Source organism: Diadema antillarum, unplaced genomic scaffold (assembly GCF_040938485.1).
Source record: "Diadema antillarum isolate AM-2024a unplaced genomic scaffold, OU_Dant_1.0 scf00000029, whole genome shotgun sequence".
Taxonomy (NCBI): domain Eukaryota; kingdom Metazoa; phylum Echinodermata; class Echinoidea; order Diadematoida; family Diadematidae; genus Diadema; species Diadema antillarum.
Window position 1 is genome coordinate 2,355,544 of NW_027270918.1, and position 23,025 is coordinate 2,378,568.

Genomic DNA, 23,025 nt, shown 5'->3' on the forward strand with positions numbered 1-23,025 from the left:
GAACTTCCTGGGAAATAACCCAGTGCAAAAGTTTGCACATTCACAGCATTCCAGAGGACACTGGAATGCAAATCTTAATTCACACAGGTACAGGGCACATTTCAATAATTTCAATAATTAACATTTCATTTCCCTATGCAGTAACGCCACAGCATAGTGAATATGCTGTTGCTATGAGTTGCGCTGGTTGTAGCTTGTGAAATAATGATAAAACTAAAACAATTTGATATCTTTGGGGGATTTATAGAGCTACAAAATATGTCATCTTTTCTTGCATTCTATCTACCAAGTCTCTACAATGATAATGATATGCTGCAAGATTGTAAAAAAGACCCATTTTACAGTGAGAATGGAGCAATGTTACACTTGGGATACTGTAAAACCAGAAATTTGGGCATGCATGAAGCTTTTGCAAATTTGTGAGGAGCAAACATTCACAAAAGTTTTCACACACACAATGCATTGAATGCCAGTACAATACTGTACACTATCATGGATGGCCATTTGCTAAGGTTTCATGCCATTTCATTACATACACAAGGTATAATATGAGCACGGTGTTGTCCAATGTATCATGAAGGAACTTTTCTGACCAGAGCATGAATTTGCGATGTCCTACAACATTTCATGATTTCCCAATGAGAAGGCTATGATAGTCCTTCTGCTCAGATCTCTCTCAAAACATTTCTTATTCTCAATGCATTTCATTACCTACACACTTTTCCATTTCGAAAAACCCATTCACACTGCACCAACAAAATAGTTCAAACTTAATATATTTCAAATGGTACACCATTTCTTGCCATCAAAATATACTGTAGCATGATATGTAAATATACATGTACATCTCTACTATTTTTCTCCTAAATCCTATGTCTCAGCACTATGAGTCGAAGAGTAAATCTTCGTCTGCGTCGTCATCGATGAGGTTCCGGACATCGCCGTCTGCGCCGGCCGCCTGCCTCAGCTTCTTGCGTTCCTCCTCCTTGGCCTTCAAAATCTTCTTCTTCTCCTGGATCTTCTTCAGACGGTAGAACTCCTCCCTCTCCCGCTCGTCCAGTTCCGTGGTGATGTACGAGATAGTGTTCTCGATCTTGGGGATGATTACTGTGGAATACAGAAGGGAGACACGCAAACCCTGCCTGTCAGTATGAAGACACAGTGCGGCAGAACAGACACTGCTTTGATTGGATCTATTACAAATGTACCTTATAATCACTTCATACCAGGGGTAATTAAACTCCATGGCATTAAATTTCAGTTCTTATGCCAGGTAAAAATTTAAAACTTTAATAGATTAATGTGAGTTTTTGAAGGAAATCTTTACATATAGTCTGTACATACATACATATATACATACATACATACATACATACATACATTCATATTGTTGCACTCACACATACAGTGCATACATATAATCACAAGATTTGCAAATTATCTTAAATACATATCAATGAAAGTTAAAAGGGTTGTACAGGGCTGCACTCTAACCCATTTTTTCTACCGGTGCAAACTTTCTGTTAGGCCAGTAGATACCCAATTTTTCCAGTTTTTACTGGTCCATTCCTGAAAAAGTTACTGGTCCGACAGTGATTTTTACTGGTCAGAGATCGTCGGACTAGTGCCAGGGTGCAGCGTTGGGTTGCCAATGGACAGCTAAAACCAGAACGGTACACACACAACAATATAATGGTCAAGAGGAAACTTAAATACTGAATAAAACTTGAGAGTAAAAACGCACCATGTTCAATAGCATTGACACGCCTGTTTGTGATCTTAATGACCTCATCGAGGGTGACGAATGACGTCTGTAGCGAGGCCAGCTCGACCAGGAGCTCGATGGCCTTGGCGTAGTTCTTCTTCAGTCGATCCACCTGCTGCCCTCCCCGTGACAGACCAGTCAGCTCATAAGCTTTGAATGGAAGATAAGGTGGTAAGATATTAATCTCGAGTTGGATCATATCTGTCGATTACCTGTAAGCTGCTCTTCGGCACATAACGTATGTTATAAAATACAATCATCTTACAACAAGAGGAAAAGATCTTCATTTCCACTAGTCAAGACTGTTCTTCAGACCCATCTGGTTTAAAATTTGTTGAAAGCTCGTAGAATTTTGCTTTCTTCCTTTAAAAGACCTTTAAGAAATCTATTCTATCATTTTCTTAAATATAAGACAATAATTACTTAGGTGTTGTTATGTAGTCTGCCTACAACTTGGTTGTAAGTTGCATAGAGAATGAATTAATGATTATTATGCCCTAAATAAATCACAATTCTTGTTATTGTTATTCCTGAAATAGTCCTGGATAGTCCTATAGTGTCCCTCATCCCTTCATGTGTTTTGAGTGCTGATGGGCACAGAAAACCCCATAGCTTTGTACATACTGTGCAAAGTTCCTGGCACAGAATGGGTTAAACAGCTGCAGTAATCAGTACAGCACAAGGCACAAAATACCCCATGGCATATCTATGCCTCGGGTTGAGACAATATGATAATTGTACGGGAGGAAAGGGAAAATATACCTTCACGTTCCTAAATTGTTGCTGCGTTTCTCTGTACAAATGTCTACATTTGATTAGCCACGCTAATTCAAACAAATGATGCAATAAGGAGATGATACAAAAATTTAAAGAGATGATACAATGAAACATAAGCATACAATATAGCAAACTCTTCTCTCATGACCAAATCATGAAACAAACTCCATTTGTAATTGGTCTGTTAGCCAAGCCAAGGCTTGACATTGGCAGTTGGCCCGGTGGCCGATGGCCACTAAGAATTGATGTTGGGCCACCAAATTTCCAAAAAGGCTATCATTTGGGGTGACATGTCATTTGCTCCTGCGACAATTGCCATGGTCTTATTTTCTTGAAGGACTTAGCGTTAGGGTTGTGATGGGGTTTTAAGTCTAGTTTGATTTGAGGATTAGGATTAGGGTAAGGGTTTATGTTTGCGGGTGGAATTTACATTTGGCTTAGAGCGCAGATATTTCGTAGGAGCAACTGTCGCAGAAGCAAGCGTCATGGAACCATCGTTTGGTGGCCCAATTGGGCACCTACGATTTGAAATGGATTGCACTATGTTTCCATTAATTTTGGGCCACCAAAACTTCATATTAAAGGTTTAAATGGTCGAATGGGCCATAAGAGGGGAAAAAAAAGGCATTGTTGAGTCCTGGTTGACTATATTTTTGTTTGTTTGAGCTACTGATTAAGCCACATGGGAGAGAACCTGGGTGCCATTATCTTTCCACTCACTGTCTGCTCCATCGGTGTAATGTTCAAAGACCGGCAAGTTGACTCCGGCCACGTTTTCCCTCTTTGACCTGACCTTGGTCTGTGCCTTGGTGACATTCTGCAGGACATTGTGGCTACAAAGAAGTTAAATGACAGTGGAAGGATGAGTAATTGATGCAACAAGTCTTCCAGTGAATTGCTATATATAGCAAAGATATTGTCCATTACAAAGAGAGAGACATTAATCATTTTATGCATTTCTAATCTCTTTTTCCTTACACAGCTTTCTACCTTCAACACAGAAAGACTTTTAACGTAATGTACAGTTTCTCTTTTCTTTCTTTTTTTCTCAATGTTTCTTTAATTTGCGCTTTTATTATCTACAAAAGTACAACTCTCGTGGATACTAGCATTATTACCACATAGAATAATTTCAGTTCATGAGACTCTGTATGAACAATATGGGTTCCATGCAGCAAAAATTAAACAAAAGTCTTAGCATGCAGATTCAAATAATTTTCTTCTGCTCTAATGAGTAATATCATGACAGAAACTTTTTTTTATACGCCTAGAACTACAGCTGTGTATTGCTACATACAAAATTCAAGACCTGAAAGAAATAATCACAGTAGTGAAAGCTTTACAACATATGATATGTATATACTCAATTAGGAGATTCACTAAAATGGTGAATTTACTATTTAGAAGGATAAAAATGTCATAAAAAATGGTCCAAATTACCTGATGTCCCCCATGGCAAACTTGGCTTCAGCAAGTGACAGTGATGCCAGCTTCATGGCTTCTCCCATTAATGTTTTGTTCTATGCAAAGAGGAAAAGTTAAACAGAAAGATTTCATCAATTCAATAAAGGTATTCTAGACAACAGCTGGATGCATGTCAGACATGTTTGATATAGTTTTTCCCACAAGGTAAGGGTTCTATTATAACAAATACCAATGTACAGGAAACAAGGAAAAGGTTCTTGTTAGACTATCAAATCTTGTTGACAGCTTAAAACACTGTGCTGACTCACAAACTGAGAATGTGGGATTGAAGTTTAGAAGTAAAAATCATTACCCAGCTTCTTTTTTTTTCACATTTCAACTTAAATGCATGTCATTGGATCATGCCATAAGAAGACACTGGGTGTCAAACAGCAAAACATGAGCAAATATAGTGATTACAAAGTTGTACTGTTTTTGTGTCGTTATGCATATTAAAATGTTTTGCTGCATTTTTCTTATATTTTTATTCAAAATGAAATGAAAATGAAAATGAAACTTGGGTACCTGTCATACCTGCTCAAGTTGCTCAGTTATAATATCAATTGTACTTTGGAAATCATACAAAATGTATCTTTGTTTTCCACACATCTTTGATGCAATGTGACCATGACACTACTTTTATCTACAAAATAATTTAAATGTTTTAGATGACACTCTACGTACATCTTTTAACTTCAATTCCAAATTTGCAGCTGGTCATTCACTAAAAGGTCTTCCATACATGCACAAACACAAGAACATATGCATGATTACACACTGCTGTCTACTCACACACACACACACACACACACACACACACACACACACACACACACACACACACACACACACACACACACACACACACACACACACACACACACACACACACACACACACACATACACACACGCTGAGTATTTCCTCTGAATGTTGAATCTCTATTTCCTCCAAAGTCTTGTTCTGATTCAAGTAAACTTCCTGTGTGGTTGTACTCCACACACTTTCGGTGTGTGCATGACAAGCATCTGGGCAGAGTTTCTCATTTCCAAACTATGGATAAGAATCTCTGCTAAGTCTGTTGAGCAGAATGATTTTGTTCTTTTAATCATTGCATGTTGGGGATATGGCAATGGCTTCAGCAAGAGAGCAATGTCGCATAAAATGTTGTTTTCAAATATGTTCCTTCCAAAGTATGCCACAAAAAGGCTACCAAAAAAAAAATTGCAGAACTTATATTCTAATTCATAATATGTACACGAAAACACTGACATCTCTTGTTGAGGTGGCCAAATTTTGCAAACACACTCTGAATGTTTAATAACTACTCTATCCAAAAGTCAAACATTTTATAAAGCCCACTGAAAAAGACCAAAAAAAAAATGCAACCATAAAATTAATAATGAACCATCCCAAATATCAATACTAAACATGTGAACCTAGTTTCAATTGCAGTATGACTTGATTTGTGATCTGTGTGCTTAGGCATATGTTCCTGCAATGATCTGTAGTTGAAGGCATTCATTGTGTAGGCATATATGAACATACAGACAGACAAACATAAAAAGCCTAAAGAGCCTGGCAAACATCTTCCAAAATATCTAAGTTGGCATGTCACTTTCAGTTGGAAGTGGCTACCTTTCTTACCCTGTGTAGAAATGTGCACATTACAGCATGTGAACCTAAAATGACCATAATTTGGCAATACCGTTGGTCATATCATTATGATAAAATGCATCATATAATTATCTGTGAATGCTGTATACTATGTATGTACAGTACTTCTAACTCTTGCTCCAATCTTGATTTAGACCAGACTTTATAATGCTGAAATTCTGAATGCAAGAGCAAAACTTTATGACAATGACATTTTCATTGTACAAGGTCTCTCCTCAATAAATAGAAACATGTAGAGTATAATGTATAAAGTAAACTTAATGAACTAAGAAGGATAGACAAGATCATGTATGAAGCCATGATACTCAGTACACACACAAAAAAAAGTGAGATATCTATAAATGATAGAAAATAATGCATAGAATTGTTAAACTAACCTCAATGATTTTCCCCAAGATCTGCCTGAACCTCAGGGTGAGAGCATCTGCCTTCTTCTTGAGGAGACTGTGACCCTTCTGGGCCCCCTTGAGACGAACCTTCATGGTCGTCAGAGCCCTAAATCAGAGGTAAACAGGGTAGATGTTGGCAATACGTTAATAGATAATGATAATAAACTGTAAATGCATGTAGATTAATAGCTCTACACTTTAAACAATACTTTTGGTGTCTTCATTGTCAGAGTTATCAATCTGTGCATCTTCTTATTTTTCTAACTTTAAAACGATAGTGTATCCACATGCATTAACAACTGTGTAGCATGGGGATTCATGGCTGGCCCAATACATTCACTGCCCATCGGGGACATTCGAAAACCACAATTACACTGGTCAGGGAATATGTGCATCAAAGCATACGATGCACACTCATTGGTAATAGTCATCTCCAGTTGCCGTTCTTCAGCTGCGCGTGTCAAAAAAAAAAAATTACAATAAGACTTTCTGCAATGATAACCTTAAAAGTAGTGAATAAATCAAAATGCAATTTCAGGGTATGAAACTATAACTTGTCACCAACATTCCACAAAAGGCCCCATTTGATTTGCTTTGAACAGTGGACACAGAGAAATGGGGATTTTTTTTTAAAGCATGTCAGAAGTCCCTTTCTCAGAGTTTTGTGAGGAGATGTGATATCCATTTGCAAATTACAAATACCAACTTCTTCATTGTGTTCCCTGACAAAAATCTCTTTTAAAAGAGTGAGAGCTTAATTTGTTTTTATTGTCAAATAAAGAAATGAAAAGTGAATTGCATAAAAAAAAGGATTAAAAAGCATTAGTAAGGAGTGAAAATGAATGATTAAAGAAAGATATAAAAGTATTATCTCATTGAAAACTAGACTGTTGTCATCTTCCTTTTTGGCTTTCTGTTTCTGTTTTCTCTTTCTTTTTTCTCTCTTCATTATCAAGGCGACCATGACAGCAATATTTACATATTTACACATCTGTAATACTCACAATGATGTAATGTTATGCATGAAATTTCAATTCATGTGTTGGCTGCCATTGTGAGTTGTGAGCAAAATATTTTTATTCATATGGATGCCACGACCATCCAAGTGCTAAACTTGAGAGAAATGGATGGATCCATAACATAAATTACGAAGATCCTCATTTCTCCATGCCCTTTGAAGTTTTAACCAAAGTGAATTGGGTTTTCTGCAAGATGGACATACAAGTTATTGTTTTGAATACCCTGAATTAGCATTTAGATTGTTAAGGTACAGCTGTATTTTGAAAGAACTTTATCAACGCAAGAAGTAAGATTGTATCATCTTCTTTTTTTCTCTCTTCTTCTTTTTTTTATGGGGGGGGGGGGGGGGGAGGCATATAGAAATCAGTGATAAAGCTGTACACAATTCATAACAGGTACTCTCAAATGGATAACCAGTCCAACCTTCCAATTGTATGAATCTCTAATATGCTATTGGGTCTTTTAGCTGTGACTACAATTATGTAAGAACAAAGGCCATATATGCAAGACTGTACACCACAATGGACAAACACACAACAATCAAAACCCTTGAACAGAAGTTTCCCTGTATCAGTTATCAGTTCTCATCTCATGTTACATGAAAGATGATGTACAAATGACAACTTATACCACTATAATGTATGATGTTCTTTTTCCATTTATACACTACACAGCTTGCTTCAATTTTGTCAACATATCTAACTACATTGTACCATACCTATTATATCACACAACTGTAGTTATGGGTAAACTTGGCCTAGCTGGTAAACTTGGCCACTTATAATGCGCGCGCTGAGCTTGGGGCTGAGTTTACCCATAACTACGTTACCTCAGGGGAAAAAAAAGGAATATGGTCTACTTTGATATAACCATACCATACCACTGATAAGTCAGCAGGTGGCAAATTACACTCTACCAAACTCTGCGCAAGTAGAAATATTGTCAAAAGGATGAGAATTTTAAATCTCAAGTGGTAAATGGGTAATACTTTTTAAACTCCAACCATAAATCCTCTCAGACAAATATACACCCGACATCTTTATCAAGAACCCGTAGCATGGGCAGACATGGATGGATTGTCCGAATGAATTAATCTTCATTTGCTGCCTGTCAGCCACTTGAAAGCAGATATGAGGTATCGCACACAATGCATCGACGACATTCACACCCAATGGCAACAGTCATCTTTCTCCAGTCAAATTTCTTTGGCTATGCATGTACATGTATATTACTTACATCTGACATAAAGATCGATAAAGCTGTAAAAGTAGAATCTCAAGCTATATTAAACTAAATTAAATAGACTTTGAGTTGACTCCGATACGGGGATTCTCAAAGAGTCGAATAAATTACATACTATCATCAGTCACTATCTGCTCTACCTGAACCGGTTGTTGGTATGGTAGCCCTACTACATATCGACCACCTTCTTTTAAACCGACCGCATATAATTCGCACACTGAACACTTAGTACGCACTTCTCTGCGCGCAAAGCACATAAAAATGGATTGGCTTTGAATGTAGATGAGGATGGTGTGGGAAAACGCGATAATTCACTGTTCATTAATGGTTTTAATCAAGGACAAAATTTCGAATGAATATTTTCGCCGAATCGTAATGACAGCACAATGTAATGTCTATGGAAGTTTCTAAAACTTAAAAAAGGCTTCTAAAAAGCTTCGTACAACACGGTGTTCAATACAACTCGGTTTGCGTGCATTGTCAATGCAAAAACAGCGGTCGATCCTAATATTAATAACGCGATTTACCGTGGGGAGCTGAAACAAGGCCACGCAAGTTCGTCGGCGATATTTTTGCACTGAAACTTCGAATCGAAAAGGGAACAACGGCATTTGATAGAGCTGGATTTTCTCAATCACGTAGGTCAAGTTTTTAACGTGAATTTCAGTGTTAAATATTCTTATCAAGCAAATAAACATTAGGCGGTCGATGAGTAGTAGGTCCAACCCTACCGCGTCTTTAAAGATTGAAGGCTCTACTATCTACCTAGTTAGCTCTTCTCACCTCAGACAGAAAAATCTATGATTTTCAAACTTTTACAGCTCTTCTCAGTATGACTATGAGAAGTGGCTTCCGAGGTGAAGCCAGACATACTCGTCGGTTGAGAATGATAAGGGCGTTAAGTGACCACAAAACCCACACTGTTCGAGAAGACTTAAAGCCCTTCTCATTCTCAACAGACGAATTATAGGCTAGGTCTTGTCTCCGCAGAACATACAAATTGTATCCCCAACGACAAGATACAGCATTGACATTGTAAAGACTGATCTTTCTGACAGGCTCTGCTGTTTCTCAACCCTAATTTTTGGACTGTTGAAGTAATTCTCAATCAATTATTTTTTTTTTTCATGGCTACAAATAAGGTTTCCCTAGGGTTATCATCATAAGAAAGTCAAAACATCTAAGTAATCTAGGAAGTAGGATCGACATTCATGGACATGGTCAAACAAAAACAAATCTCTTTAGCTCATGACATGACTCACATTCGTGATGGGAAAACAGCAATCCTCTCTTTTCCGGACATAATGCAGCTGCTCTTTCCTCGATGTCTGATCAACCAAAATACGGTAGACCAATGAGAATGAAGATGATGATGGCTACCCTTTCAATTTTTGATGAAAAGCACCTAGAAGTGTTGTATATTTCAGGCAGAGAGATCCCTATTTGGTTTGTGTTGATCAAACTTGTTTGATCCCCCTCTACTACACACACACCATACAGCACACCACAGAAGCTGTAGTTGATGTGCGTATCATCTCACACACCCGGTGTACCGTGTACCCTCGCCTCCGAGATCCCGAGCGAGTCACGAGCTGTGTAGATGGCGCTGTTTGCTCTAGCGCGAGAACACTGCACTACCCGATGATGAGGCATCGGTGTGCGCGTGCATGCAGATTGATGTGCAATTCAATACAGTACCCGACCGTACCGCCTCGCGCCGTGCAATTACAATCTTTTCGTGCCCTGTAGACGCTATCGCTAGCGTCGCAAGTGACATGGACAGTTGTCATCCAGAACAGAGGCACTGGTACTCTACCTAGAATATTATAGAAAGTAGGTTGTACATTATTCCAGGAAGTGAATGAAATGAGTCCGAGTACTATCCACTACTGTGATTCATTTGGCCAGGAAGATCTGCTCCTCCTCTTTCAGTTTTAGAGGGGTTTTTCATCGCATGCATCTGTGCATTGGACCATCCTACCTGTACTGAAACGTGTCGGACTAAGGAAAGGACACACAGAGCGTCACCCAGAGCAGAGACCAGGCCAGCCAGGCCTTTCCGACTGGAGTTCAGTTAGTGTACAGTGCTACTCCTGCTAGGTAGACGCTTCACACATCCGTGCGTGGTTGCAGAACATCATCATGTATAGCCAGCAGAACATCACCCCTGTATCAATTCATAAAGCTGCTGGGGTAGGTCACCCACTGTCATGATGTCATCACACCACTACAGCAGCCTTCGCCCTTGCGGCAAGATTTTTTATTTTTTTGTCGCGTAGTCAGTAGATCTACAACATGACATAAAATCGACTAAATTCATTTAAAGTTAGCAGTTCAACTCGATGTTTATAATTTTCTAATTAGCAGAAGCCTGGAGCAGAGATCTCCATTAAATTGACAGCAAATACAGCCCCATGATTTATGAAATTATGAATATGATTTATGTGTTACATTGTCATTGACAACCAAGGTTAATTTAATAGAGTCTAGACCTTTCACAGCATATTTTCATTTGCTGGATTTGAAGTTGATAGACCTGTGGGCCTCATCTACTTGTACAGTGGAGGTGTAAATTACTCTGCATGACCTACCTGTGCTGCAGTCTCCATCTGTTTACTGCTATGTGCACACTCCTGATGTTGGCCAAGGTTGAGTTGTATAAAGTATCCGTTGCTGTTAAACTTGTTTTTCAATCAATTAGCAGATCCTAAGATATTAAAAGTTCTTACCGTTTTGAATGAGAAATTATCTAAATGGTCTGATATTGCTCTATAAATTGCATGTTCAGGGTTGACAAAAGTTACATTCCTTACATTGATTTGAAAGGACAACAAGCAATACATTAGTTTATTATATCAAAACAGTCTTTGTACAAAAGCAAGTTTTCCTATTTCTCTTGCTCTTAGGGTTTGCATCAAGGTCATGGATCGCAAGAGAATCAAGATGAAGGTCCGCGAAGTCAGTACCTCCCCGTGGGTTCCAATCAGTCTCAGTCCTACCTGTCGGTTCCTTCCATCGGCACCTCAGCATTTGGTTCCTCCCCCCACACAGTGGGCAGCGCTTCGCCGATGCAGCCTGGTAGCAACTTCCCCGCCTCTCCCATGGCCCCAATGACTCCAGTGGCATCAACCAGCAGTGAATCCTCGGGAATAATCCCCCAGCTCCAGTAAGTTTAGAAACCTAACACAGAAATCTCGCTATTGGAAGACCGCTCTCCCATCTGGATAAACACTTCTTCTTCTTCTTCTCCATCTCCTTCTCTTTGGCAAGAATGTCAGTGATGGATTCTGTGAAGTAATGTTGAAACCAACAATGGGAACAGTAAAGAAATTGTAATCACTTCAATTACTTTTATGAAAAGATTAATTTGACAATCATCCATTGTGTTTTGACTAGCATCCTCTATAGCCAGAAAAAAACAACATAGTTTTTGCAGTGCAAGTTAACGAGGATGGATTAAACAAACAGACATGTATCATTGTATGGCAGCAAGAAGTCATGGATATTTCATGCATGGTTTGTAGTCTCACAGCTGTTGGAGATGAATGGAAATGGAAGGTGCCTTTATTTCTTTCTTCTTCTTTTTTTTTTGTATTTGAAAATGTTAGCTTTGGATTTATTGTCCGTTAAGAAGCACACTTGTAACTGAAAGATACCAATTGTTTACATTCAATTTGAATAGGTTATCACTTGCTTTGATTCATGTCACTCTATTCATTTTCATAAAGCATCCACAGTGTCTCCTACAAATTGGTTTGAGTAATGTTATTGCATACTTCTTCTCACAGGAATATTGTGTCCACAGTAAATCTTGGCTGCAAGCTTGATTTGAAGAAAATTGCCCTCCATGCCAGAAACGCAGAGTACAATCCAAAGGTGAGATCTAATTGTTGCTTTCCAACTAACATAGGAAATCATACATTATCATTTTAACATGCTGTTTATCTTGGTGAATGTATCTTTGTTTTTATCGGTGCTTCTCAGCTCCATATCAAAATGATTAACATATAAATGTTACTTCACTCCCACTCTGTGTCTAGTAGGACGTCTACAATCCAGTCTTGCCCACTGAAACTACACATTATGGCAAAGGAAATTAGACCGCTTTACTAAATAAGATAGAAGTACAACTGAAATCCCTTGAATTGTTTTGCATCCATTTTCAGGAAATATAAATGGCAGAAGACTGATGCTCTGGCTCATTTACATAAATTTTTTTTCTTACAGCGGTTTGCGGCTGTCATCATGAGGATACGGGAACCGCGGACAACAGCTCTCATTTTCAGCTCGGGCAAGATGGTGTGCACTGGTGCCAAGAGTGAAGATAATTCAAAATTGGCAGCCAGGAAGTATGCCAGGGTAGTGCAGAAACTGGGCTTTCCGGTGAGTGTTTGTTTTTATTTCCCTAAAGTAGTTGTTAATTCTCAGTGCAATTAGATATGGAGTAGAGATGTACACGTATGAATATTTCCCTGATGGTCAAGGCAACTTGTCTGTTATCTCTTTTTAATACCTTTGCCATAAAATGTCGCTGGAGGCAGTATGTTTTTTGGGGGTTTGACCATAAGGTCAAAGGTCAAATTAAAATATTAAAATTTAACTTTTGTCAATTTGTTGGAAATGGCTCAAGGTATCTTCATAAAACGCAGTACATATACATGTATTGCCTAACATTGATTCATTTTAGAAGTTCTGGATCATGAGGTCAAAGGTCAGCTAAAAATGCTAGAATTACCCATACACTACTCTTGTTGAAATTACACTATTTTCTTCATACCTTGGAAGTGACTAAATGTATACACATACAGCATAATTACTGTGCCAGGTAAATTCGGTATAAACATGCATTACCAAACAGTGATTAGGTAAGTATTGAGCAATGAGGTCAATGGTCAAATGAAAATGGTAAAATTTCACCTGTTTTCCATAGTTAAATTCAGCTTGATTTGTAATGGAAATTTATGTGTAATGACAAGATGGTGATTATTTGCTAATCATGTGAAGCTGTTGTCTCGTACTGGCAATATGCACTGTAGACCTATTGGGAGAATAATGTGATATGACGGAGGCATACCAGTTGCTAAAGTGACTTTTCCTGTTAGCAAGTAATGTTTTGTTTAGACAATCCGCATATAAATCAGAAACAGTTGTTCTGTTTCAATAATAGCGCAAAATGGTGTAATACATGTAGGTGCCAAGTATTCCTTAACTTCTATATCAGATCACATAGCATTTTCTCAGCGTGAAAGGAATGGCATTTGGACTTTGATAAATTTAGCTTTGAAAGAATACTTTTAGAATTACCAAGTGGCAAGTAGAATAAAAGTGTGTAGGTGTAATTAAAAAATAGTGATGATAATGATGATACATGTATGTTTATTTGCAAAACTCTATTACACAAATTTTTTCCAAAGCATTATATATCGATAAATAGCAGGAAAATCGATTAAATTATAAGTATGTTGTAAGGTCAGGAGTCTTTCATAAGTTACAATTTGCGGTTGCAGTACTGATGCAATAGGCTGTGTTGTACTTGGTACTTAGTAGTCTACTTCATCTGCATTACTTTCTTCACACAGGCCAAGTTTCTGGACTTCAAAATCCAAAATATGGTGGGCAGCTGTGACGTGAAGTTCCCAATCCGTTTGGAGGGTCTTGTGCTTACCCACGTACAGTTCTCCAGGTAATTCATGCTCTTTGCACACTCTCCGCTTTTTACAGTACTTCTGCGTTATTTATGGGTTTTTTTAGCATGCGCACCTAGAGTTTCTCTATTTTACTCTTGTATACATTTTGACTCATGCACACTTTCTCATGGTAGCTTACACTCCGCACTTGATACTGAATTACTGCGGTATTAGTAAAGGTAGTTCTCTGGGTAGTTCGTGCTCAGCGTATAGATGTCCATTGAACATAGTATCCCTTATCTAGAACTTAATGTATAAAAATATACTTTTTGTTTGTTTTGTTTTTATGTTTGTTTTTTTATTTTTATTTTCTTTTTTTTTTTTGGGGGGGGGGGGTTATTGTATGTGTGTGTGGATGAGTGCATCAGGATCATCATCGTCATCCAGTTTTGCTCCGGGTTTGTCCCCGATAACAGGGGTGACCATATTCAGCTTACTCTAACACTGACGGAAACCATAGTCACACCTTTTTGTCAACCTCCTTCCTCAAGCGAACCTTCCCAAGCTCCCCCTCCTCCACCTGTGTCTCTTCCATGTCTTCTTTCATTTGGTTGTCCTCTCTTCTGAAGTTCATTCACTTTAAACATTTTTTGGGTGTATTTTAGCTGTCCAGGTTGCTTCAGAGAGCCCAATTTTCACTTGCTTGTAGCCGGACAGATACATTGTTGGCAGGGGGAGGGGAATGATGCCTTTCAAATTTGTGGAGTCATGTACCTCCAACTCCCTTCCCGTCAATCCTTTGTTTAAAGACTAGTTTGTGGCTCTATGGAGGGTCAAACAACAAAAATTAGATGCATGTATGCACCGAACAAGGCATCAAAATATGCCACTAGTATTTGATTTGTATCGTACAAAGAACATTTCACTTTAAAATATTTTACACTTGCATCTCTGACATTGCTTTTGTCTGTAGTTATGAACCAGAGCTATTTCCTGGCCTGATCTACCGGATGGTGAAGCCACGCATCGTTCTCCTCATTTTTGTCTCAGGGAAAGTTGTCTTGACAGGTAAGCTATCAGACATTCGCAACACATTTACAAGGATGGCAGATCTTTTCTATGACCAAAAGAAAACAGTAATTTGTATTGCACTTCAAACTCTCCATCAGTAGAACTCTAGCTCAGTTTCAGAAGTGAGTAGAATAGAAATGGTGTCATTGAATTAGAAGGTTTTTTTTACCCATATTCAGTATGGTTAGTAATATTAGGACAGTAATATAGTGTATTGATGTGTATGAGAATAGTGCTATGGCACTTGCTCAAAATATAGACTTTACCATTTTAGGATAAGTTGAAGTTGCTGAAACAATGATTAGCCATAACAGATCCTCTGTTATTTGTAAGTGTATATCAGGATTATGGATAAAAAGTGTGAATGAGTAACTGCATTTATGTTTGGTTCAAACCCGCCTACTCTTTGTATTAACCCTAAAAGGGCCAGGCATTTTTGGCTATGCTAAGACCGGAGGGGGGGGGGGGGGGGGGGGGGCGCATTCCAACCCCCCCCCCCCCCAAGATCTTGGCCATCAATGGTGCGATCGTGATGAAATTTTGCATGTGTGAGACCCACGTCATAATCTACAAGATTTTTTGAAACAATCAATTTCTTATTTTGATTAATAGATTATGCAAATTAAGCTCAAGATCATATTTTAGCCTAATTAAAAGCATTGAGAGTCTAATTTTGGTTTGTAAATCTGTTTTAGCATATTCAACCAATTGTACATCACAAAAACTTCCAAAACTCATTTCAATTCTTATGTATTTTATTGTTTCCAGAATTTCTTATGTATTTCCTCGTTTTTCAACTTTTGTTTTTTTCTTTGTTTTTTATTGGAAATTGTCACTGACCACTTTTCTACCATAATTAGCATAATATTAATCAATGAAAGTGATTAATTGTAAAAATAATCAGGTTTTTATGACTTTCATGACAGAGCACTGTTTTCCATAGGAAATGTACACAAAATCACAAAATTGTGCCCATTTTGGGGCGACATTCCATTACAAAAATGGGCGTGGCTTCACAAAAGTATGCGCGGGCGTTGCAAATTTGGTCTCAAAAGTTGCATGAGACTTGAGAACGAAGAAAGTCAAGAAGCCTCGTGACGAGGCCTTCTCGCGTTACAGAATTATAGTGCAAAACGTAGAGGGGGGCGGATTCTGCCCCCCCCCCCCCTCGGCCCTTTTAGGGTTAAGGTATTTCACAAAGGTTTTATCAATGTTTGTCCATTACTGAAAATGACATTTTTTCCTCTGCAGGTGCAAAGGTAAGACAGGAGATCTACGATGCTTTCAACAACATCTACCCAATTTTGAAGTCTTTCAAGAAGACATAGTAGTCGTGCTAAATGCATGAATCAGACATTTTTGGCTCAGGCCGGCTGTGTGAAGTCAGGAAGGTGGAACAGCAACCAAACGAAAGACTGTAGACATGTTTACTTTGGAACATAGAATGGAAACTTGGTGCTGCTGACAGTGTATCTCACCAGCGGACGATACTAAGTTTTTGCACATGGAGTCCATTGCTGTTTTCTGTGGCCAACCCATCTCACCATGATGATGCTGGTAAAGGTGCCCGGAGAAAGCTGTTGGATGAAGGAGAGTTCTTGCACAACTGTGATTGAGATGGCTCAGATATTGTATGGGTGAATGCCATAACGTCAAAGAGGAATGTACCATAATAGTTATCAGTGTGTAGATTCAGTGAATGCAGAAATATTAGTAGAATATATCAATGAAAATAGAAGGAGATTGGACAAGCCTCCAAAGTTTACCTTGACTTGGTAATTTATATACTGTCATTTGCTGGATAAGAAGGCTATAACAATTTGTCATGTGTATGTAGTTTCACTTATCAGTTAAAAGTACAATTCCCCTGGTTTGCTGCAGATAATATTATTCCCCCTTCTTTTAAATGAGGTAAAGTCAGGTACTGTAAAAGTGGAAATTTTTGCAGTGTTCACATTTTCACACATTTTGTGCAACCAGAAACTAGTGCGAAAATAAAAGCATGTAAATATTTTTTCTTGCCATATGTTCCTGTACTTGGTGTCTATATTCGCGGAATTAAAAACATGCGAAACTCTTCTTACCCGGCCAAGCACAAAGAATTGGTTGCGCGAAAATATCCACTTTTACAGTACTCTACATTCACATTTCTCCACCTTTTTTAACCAGAGGTCCACTTTGGCTTCTATAATTGGAATATGTCATATTCTCTTTTTGCTACAGTGTACTGTGACTTCCCAAATCATGTAGCCTTCTTATGCCACAATGGATTTGACCAAAATTTGAAACATTCATTAGTTTTGAATGTATTGTCTGATTTTTTTTCAAACTTAACTGATATGTTCTACTGATACTCTTACATTGCATTTCTATGTGGATTCATTGAATCCACATGCTCTGAAAGTGGAAATTTGTAAAAGTGGAAATTCTCATGCATTTCGTGTGACCAGAAACAAGTGCAAAAAAAAGAAAGTATCCATACTTTTGGTGTTGTATGTACCACCATGTATGGAATCTTGATTCTGTGGAATCTTGCACTCAAAATTCATCTTAACTCAGCAGAGAAAAAAAATGCAAAAACATCCACTTTTACAGTAGATGTCTAGGGGTAATGTGTCCCTTTAACAGATATCAGCAGATGACTGTACTGTGAATTATTTAGCTGTCCTGACGTGGACATGTTGCATTCAGGGTTATCTTTTTTTTTATGTAGCAGTTATTCTGAGTTTCATGTTAGTCAATATTTTGATAGAAAGGTCCATCAGATTTATTGTCTTGATTATGCCCCCCAAAAAAGTTGAAACATGTACAAATCTACGATATCTTCCGATATTGAAAACAAAAAAGATAGCTGTGTTCAAGATTTGTTTTATGTGTTTGACTTCTTAAAAGAATTAAAAATCCAAGATTTTAGATGATTGATGTGAATAAATAAGGTGGTAATAAATCTATATGAAACCACCACCAAATCTTGATGCTAATGACAAGCCAACATCGTTAAAAGAAAGCGATTACATTTGTTTGTATGAATACCTTGTGTAAAAGAAAAAAGAAATCAGATTTTATTTCTGTCTTTTATCATCTGTCAAAGAGGGAATTTAAGCTGAAAAAAAAAACTACCCAATGACTGAGGTGAAATTGATAGAGTAAAATGATGCAATCTAAGCAGTAGAAGTTTTCATTCTTGCAGTATATTTGTATTCTGTAAAATTTTGTAGCATCTTTCAGCTGCGTGAAATGGAAGGGATTTCCATCTCATGTATTTATAGTATATGATGTATGATTATGAGTCTTCTCTTGTGAATATGATTCTAAGTACTGTAAAAGTGGTTTCTTTTGCGGTGGTTTTATTTTTGCGCTTTGAGGTTGAACTGCGAATTTAACATCACACGAAAACGTTTTGAACTCGTCGCTGTTACAACGCTATCATTACCGACCGTGAATTTAAACACATGCGAAAAAGTCGGCACCGATGGAAACCGCGAAAGTTTCTGTATGCGAAAGAAACTACTTTTACAGTAGTCTTCTGGCAGCTGTGATGAGATCTTGTATGTTGTTAGCCATGTGTATGTACATTGTAAGCTGCCACTCATATTCAAAGGGATCTTTTCACTCATTGAAATGAGGTGTCCGAAGGCAAACTCCCTTTGAGGAGCAGAGATGTAGTATCTGTGTTAGAATTGCAATGAGAATGGATCCACAGGTGGTGATCCATGAGCAAGATAAACTACAAATTGTGTAGAAAGATGTACTGATGTTAACAATGGGTGTGACGTCTAGCAATCGAAGCAGTTTCAGATATGTGTCTTTTTCTGCAAAGATTTGTTTTAGCATCACACACAAATATTTTCAGCATAATCAGACAGTTTATCTGAGTAACATATGACAACTTTTGTTTGTCTCGCTCTGTAGGCCATGAGCAACACCAATGCAATACTCGGATAGAAGAGTTTCCTAAGTGCTCTCAAAACAGTTACACCATACATCAAAAGCATATGAGTTTAATGTCCTACCCCGTATCGCATTCAGTAATGTATGTATATGAAACACTGTGTTTTTTATTAGTTAACTGGGCATCCATCAAACATACCAAGAATGGTAATGTGGCACATGCAGCATTACTGTAAGATTAAACAGATTAGATATGAAATGTGTCGCAAGAAATAAGAATTATTGTTTCATTTTTGTTACAGTACCAGTGGGATGCCATCTTCGTGCAGATTGCAGTTAGAACCTATATTTTTTAACCAAAAAGGTGACAAAATACAGATATATTATTTTTCATCATGATTGACTGAAAAAAAAAAGAATGACAGCATTAGCATATTTCACCTTGAAATAAAAGTATATGTTTAAAAACACCGAAATCTTTGCTGTTCAGCTATGCATGTTGTAGTATCATTCCATGTGTAGTATTACGATGTCCAATGACCTTAGAAAGGTACTGTATACGCTATAATTTTCGCGTACATAAATTTTCGCGAATTGCCGCTGTCACACATTTTCGCGAGTGGTTAAATTCGCGATTGGGGGACCAGAGAAAATATGAAGTGGCAAAGAAAGTGTGAATTTTCAACTTACTAGCAAATAAGAATGATACTAGTTATACACTGCATGAAAAAAACTTACCAAACTCTGCAAACTAGTAAGTTAGAATTCAACATTTTTGAAGTGGTTAAGTCCATCGCGCTAGATTTCTGACGAGTGGTCCCCTTGCGATAATGGATTGGCTCTCTACAGTATTCGTAAGTAGACGTAGACGAGCGTAAACAAGCTTAGCCAGTATGGTCTGTTCGGTAAGCCGTGACATGGTATACTAGTACTGAAATGTTCGTATCATCAAAGCAAGGGATTCATTTTGTAAGGTAATATTTTCGTGTGTTGTTAATTTCGCGAATAGCTCCCAACTCGCGAAATTCGCGAAAATAAAACCCCCGCAAAATATATAGCGTATACAGTAGTATGCTTGTCTTAAAACTTGTGTTGCAACTGTAGTTTTTCTTCCCATCTGTAGAGTAAAGAAAAAGTATATAGATATACAATACAGTATGTATCGATGTGTAAAGAAGTGGTTTATGTATACAAAAATTCAACAGAACATATCCTAGCCATTCATTCAGCTGTAACAAGCTGCAACTACTGTTTTTGAATGCAGTGCTGGATGAAATATTCTTCTTTTTTTTCCTGGGAGAATAATCAAGTCATATCTTATTGAGACTGTCAATGATCATATGATGCATAACGCATTACCCCGGGGTACCGTAGTACCCCGGAGTACCACGTTGTATAGCGCCATCTCATGTCCACTCAAGGACAACCGCAAAGAAATGCATGCACTGTGTGTGTACATAATTATTCCCATGCCACTGCATGTTATACTATGCATGCATGGCATGCTGTGCTAGCAATAGCGTGTGCTTCAGTGCAGTGCAGTGCAGTGGCTAGCATGCGCTAGCTCCAGCACCAACATAATTTCCACTTTTTGGCAACCCAGGGTATAACCTTTTTAAAAAAATAAATAGTTCAACAAAATGGCTGATTTTCATTTGGTACCCCGGGATACCATTTATGTCTTCATATTTGTAAGGCTGCATTGTCAGAAAGGGTTGAATACTATTTCTTATGATCATCTTTTCTTTTGTAGTCCTTACCTTTGTAATTTCCAGTTGAATTGGTTTCAAACATTTGTAATTGTGCAGTAGTTATTTTGAATAAGGATGCCAGGATCACACATGGATGTACTGTATACACCATGTATTTCACGAGACTTGACTTTTTGCAAACTGAGACTTCCTGATAATGTTATTGTGCAGATGGTTAAAATTGCGATCATGGAGCGCAGCAATGAAAGGAGACATGCACACATGCAAGTTGAATTCATGTGAAGGTCTGAGTTAAAGGGATCGTACAGTTTTGGTTGAGACCTAATTTCAGGTTTCTAACATTTTTCGGTGAGATAATGAGAAACCTCTTATGAAAGAGCATGTAATTCCATGAGGAATTCAATGTTTATTTGATGAAAATTGGTTTTGAAATGGCTGAGATATCCAAAACAGAGTGATTCTAATAAAATGTGGGACCCACATTTTATTACGACTGCTTTGTTTTACTTTGTTTTTGGATGTTTCAGTCATTCCAAACCCGATTTTCATCAAATAAACTTTAAATTCCTCTTAAAATGGCATGCTCTGTACTGTTTCATAGATGTTTTCTTGGTATCTCGCAAAAAGTTAAAAGCCCAATTCTCATCTTCACCAATACTGTACCATCCCTTTAATCATTTTGCTTGTTTTTAAATTCCTGAATAGTGCCCGACTAGCAAAATTTACAAAAATAAATATGCTCGAGAAATATACAACGTATAAGATACTGTACCATATTTCACCCTTGCTCGCAGAGAAAAGCAAATATATCAATGGGTACAGAGTGATAACAAAACATTGCATCCACTTGTTGACAACAGAATTATCATTGAGGCAAGTGGGAATGTACTCTGAGCGTGTTAAAGTGACAATACCTCTCTGTGTTCAAATGTTTTTAATGGGATATAGTAAATTCAAACAAGTAGAACTTCTGAAGTTTCCTTGAGGTAAGATCAAAAGATTATAAAAATCTTACATCTATCGCATGTTTTGTATGAAAGAGTGTCATCAGTCATAGCCAAATATGATAATTAGACTAGATAATGATGATGTCATAACTTCACACAGTTTTGTTAAGCTTCTTAATCAAAAGTTGATGTCAAAGTATTTACATATGGGTTGATAGAGCAGCAAATGCAATCCTTCCCCATCAAGCACTATTTCTAAGGCATAACAACTCTATTATGATTCGATGCAGTGAACATAATTTTCAGTTGGTGAGTTTTTTTTTTGAATAAAATTTAGTGAAGATTTGTGTACAAGGTCATTGGGTGACTTGTTTGCAAAATCATCATCTCATTCAATTTTGCATTAATGACTGTGTACTGTTTCCTGGAAACATGAAGCTTCCATAATTCTGTATCTGATTTTAATTGAACAACTTCTACCGTTCTGTTTATTTCATTTTACTTCGTTCGTTGTAGTCAATATGAACATGGAATGGTTTTTAAGTTCTTTCATGACTAGACCTGTTTAAAGTACTGTATACATGTAATTTGTACAAACTGTAGAATATGTTTATATCTTGTGCGATATTTGTGTCATTTTTCTGTACAAAGGCATGTTAATAAATACATGGCAGTTGCCAACATCTGAACATGAAAAATGATTTATTTTTGTTCAGTCTTTACTATGATTATATATATTTAGGTGGAACATGGACATGAGAAATAGATACATGATCGTGAGACAAAATCAGACATACACTGTACTTTACACAGACATATGCATCTTATGTAAACTTTTTTTTTTTTAGTCTGCTGTTTTGATGTTGTTTTGGGGGTCCTGATACCTTGGATGATCTTTTGAGAAAAAAAAAGAGAGAAATATAACAAATAATGTAAACATACCAACCAAAAACCTGAGTCGTTATAATCTTTTCAATTGCTAGGATTGAAATGCAAGTTCTAGTTGATTCATACTTGCCAACATTTTCATTTGAGAAAGCGGTAGAATCCAGGACGCCTATGCGAGTAGCGCTAGCTTGAATGCTAATGAAATCTTTCAAAAGCGGTAGTCTACCGCCAAATGCGGTAGAGTTGGCAAGTATGGTTGATTCATTAACAATCAAGTGGAGGAAGAGAGAAGGAGAGAGCATTGTAGGCACCTAAATACTGAAACCGGCATTTATTTACTGCCTCTGAAAATTTGATCTGAACTAAATCCTTTTCATTGTAATTTTATTTTAGAGATCTATTTCATTCTTTTCTTTGTTTTTGTTTTTTGTGAACCATATGAGTCGTACTGCAAATGCTGGACTTTGGAGAGGATACGTTTTGTAATGAAATCCCAGCTGACATTTACAAACAACTATGACGTCATACACCGAGTTCGGGTTATTTTGTCACCCT

General features: G+C 37.5%; 2 protein-coding genes across 2 annotated transcripts; one reads left to right on the forward strand and one right to left on the reverse strand.

The window, feature by feature from the left end:
- Positions 1-534: 534 nt before the first annotated feature.
- Positions 535-9,821, reverse strand: LOC139737978 (V-type proton ATPase subunit D-like). The gene is made up of 6 exons (XM_071648647.1): positions 9,597-9,821; positions 6,061-6,178; positions 3,983-4,062; positions 3,263-3,375; positions 1,745-1,915; positions 535-1,107 (listed from the first exon to the last, which is right to left on the reverse strand). Exons 1-6 carry the CDS (start codon positions 9,635-9,637, stop codon positions 884-886), a joined length of 747 nt encoding a protein of 248 aa, XP_071504748.1. The 5' UTR covers positions 9,638-9,821; the 3' UTR covers positions 535-883.
- Positions 9,822-10,413: 592 nt separating this feature from the next.
- On the forward strand, positions 10,414-16,552 carry LOC139737989 (TATA-box-binding protein-like). The gene is made up of 7 exons (XM_071648658.1): positions 10,414-10,527; positions 11,241-11,500; positions 12,123-12,210; positions 12,562-12,717; positions 13,914-14,017; positions 14,935-15,029; positions 16,284-16,552. Exons 1-7 carry the CDS (start codon positions 10,477-10,479, stop codon positions 16,358-16,360), a joined length of 831 nt encoding a protein of 276 aa, XP_071504759.1. The 5' UTR covers positions 10,414-10,476; the 3' UTR covers positions 16,361-16,552.
- Positions 16,553-23,025: the final 6,473 nt, after the last annotated feature.

What these genes read in the sequence shown, in the direction of transcription:
- LOC139737978 (XM_071648647.1), bottom strand. Translation starts at nt 9,637, where the DNA reads ATGTCCGGAAAAGAGAGGATTGCTGTTTTCCCATCACGAAT. An exon ending in TTACACCGATGGAGCAGACA is followed by an intron (nt 1,916 to 3,262) that starts GTGAGTGGAAAG and finishes TTCCATTCAAAG; the next exon opens with CTTATGAGCTGACTGGTCTG. An exon ending in TGTCAATGCTATTGAACATG is followed by an intron (nt 1,108 to 1,744) that starts GTGCGTTTTTAC and finishes TGTATTCCACAG; the next exon opens with TAATCATCCCCAAGATCGAG.
- LOC139737989 (XM_071648658.1), top strand. Translation starts at nt 10,477, where the DNA reads ATGTATAGCCAGCAGAACATCACCCCTGTATCAATTCATAAAGCTGCT. An exon ending in GGAATAATCCCCCAGCTCCA is followed by an intron (nt 11,501 to 12,122) that starts GTAAGTTTAGAA and finishes TTCTTCTCACAG; the next exon opens with GAATATTGTGTCCACAGTAA. An exon ending in ACGCAGAGTACAATCCAAAG is followed by an intron (nt 12,211 to 12,561) that starts GTGAGATCTAAT and finishes TTTTTCTTACAG; the next exon opens with CGGTTTGCGGCTGTCATCAT.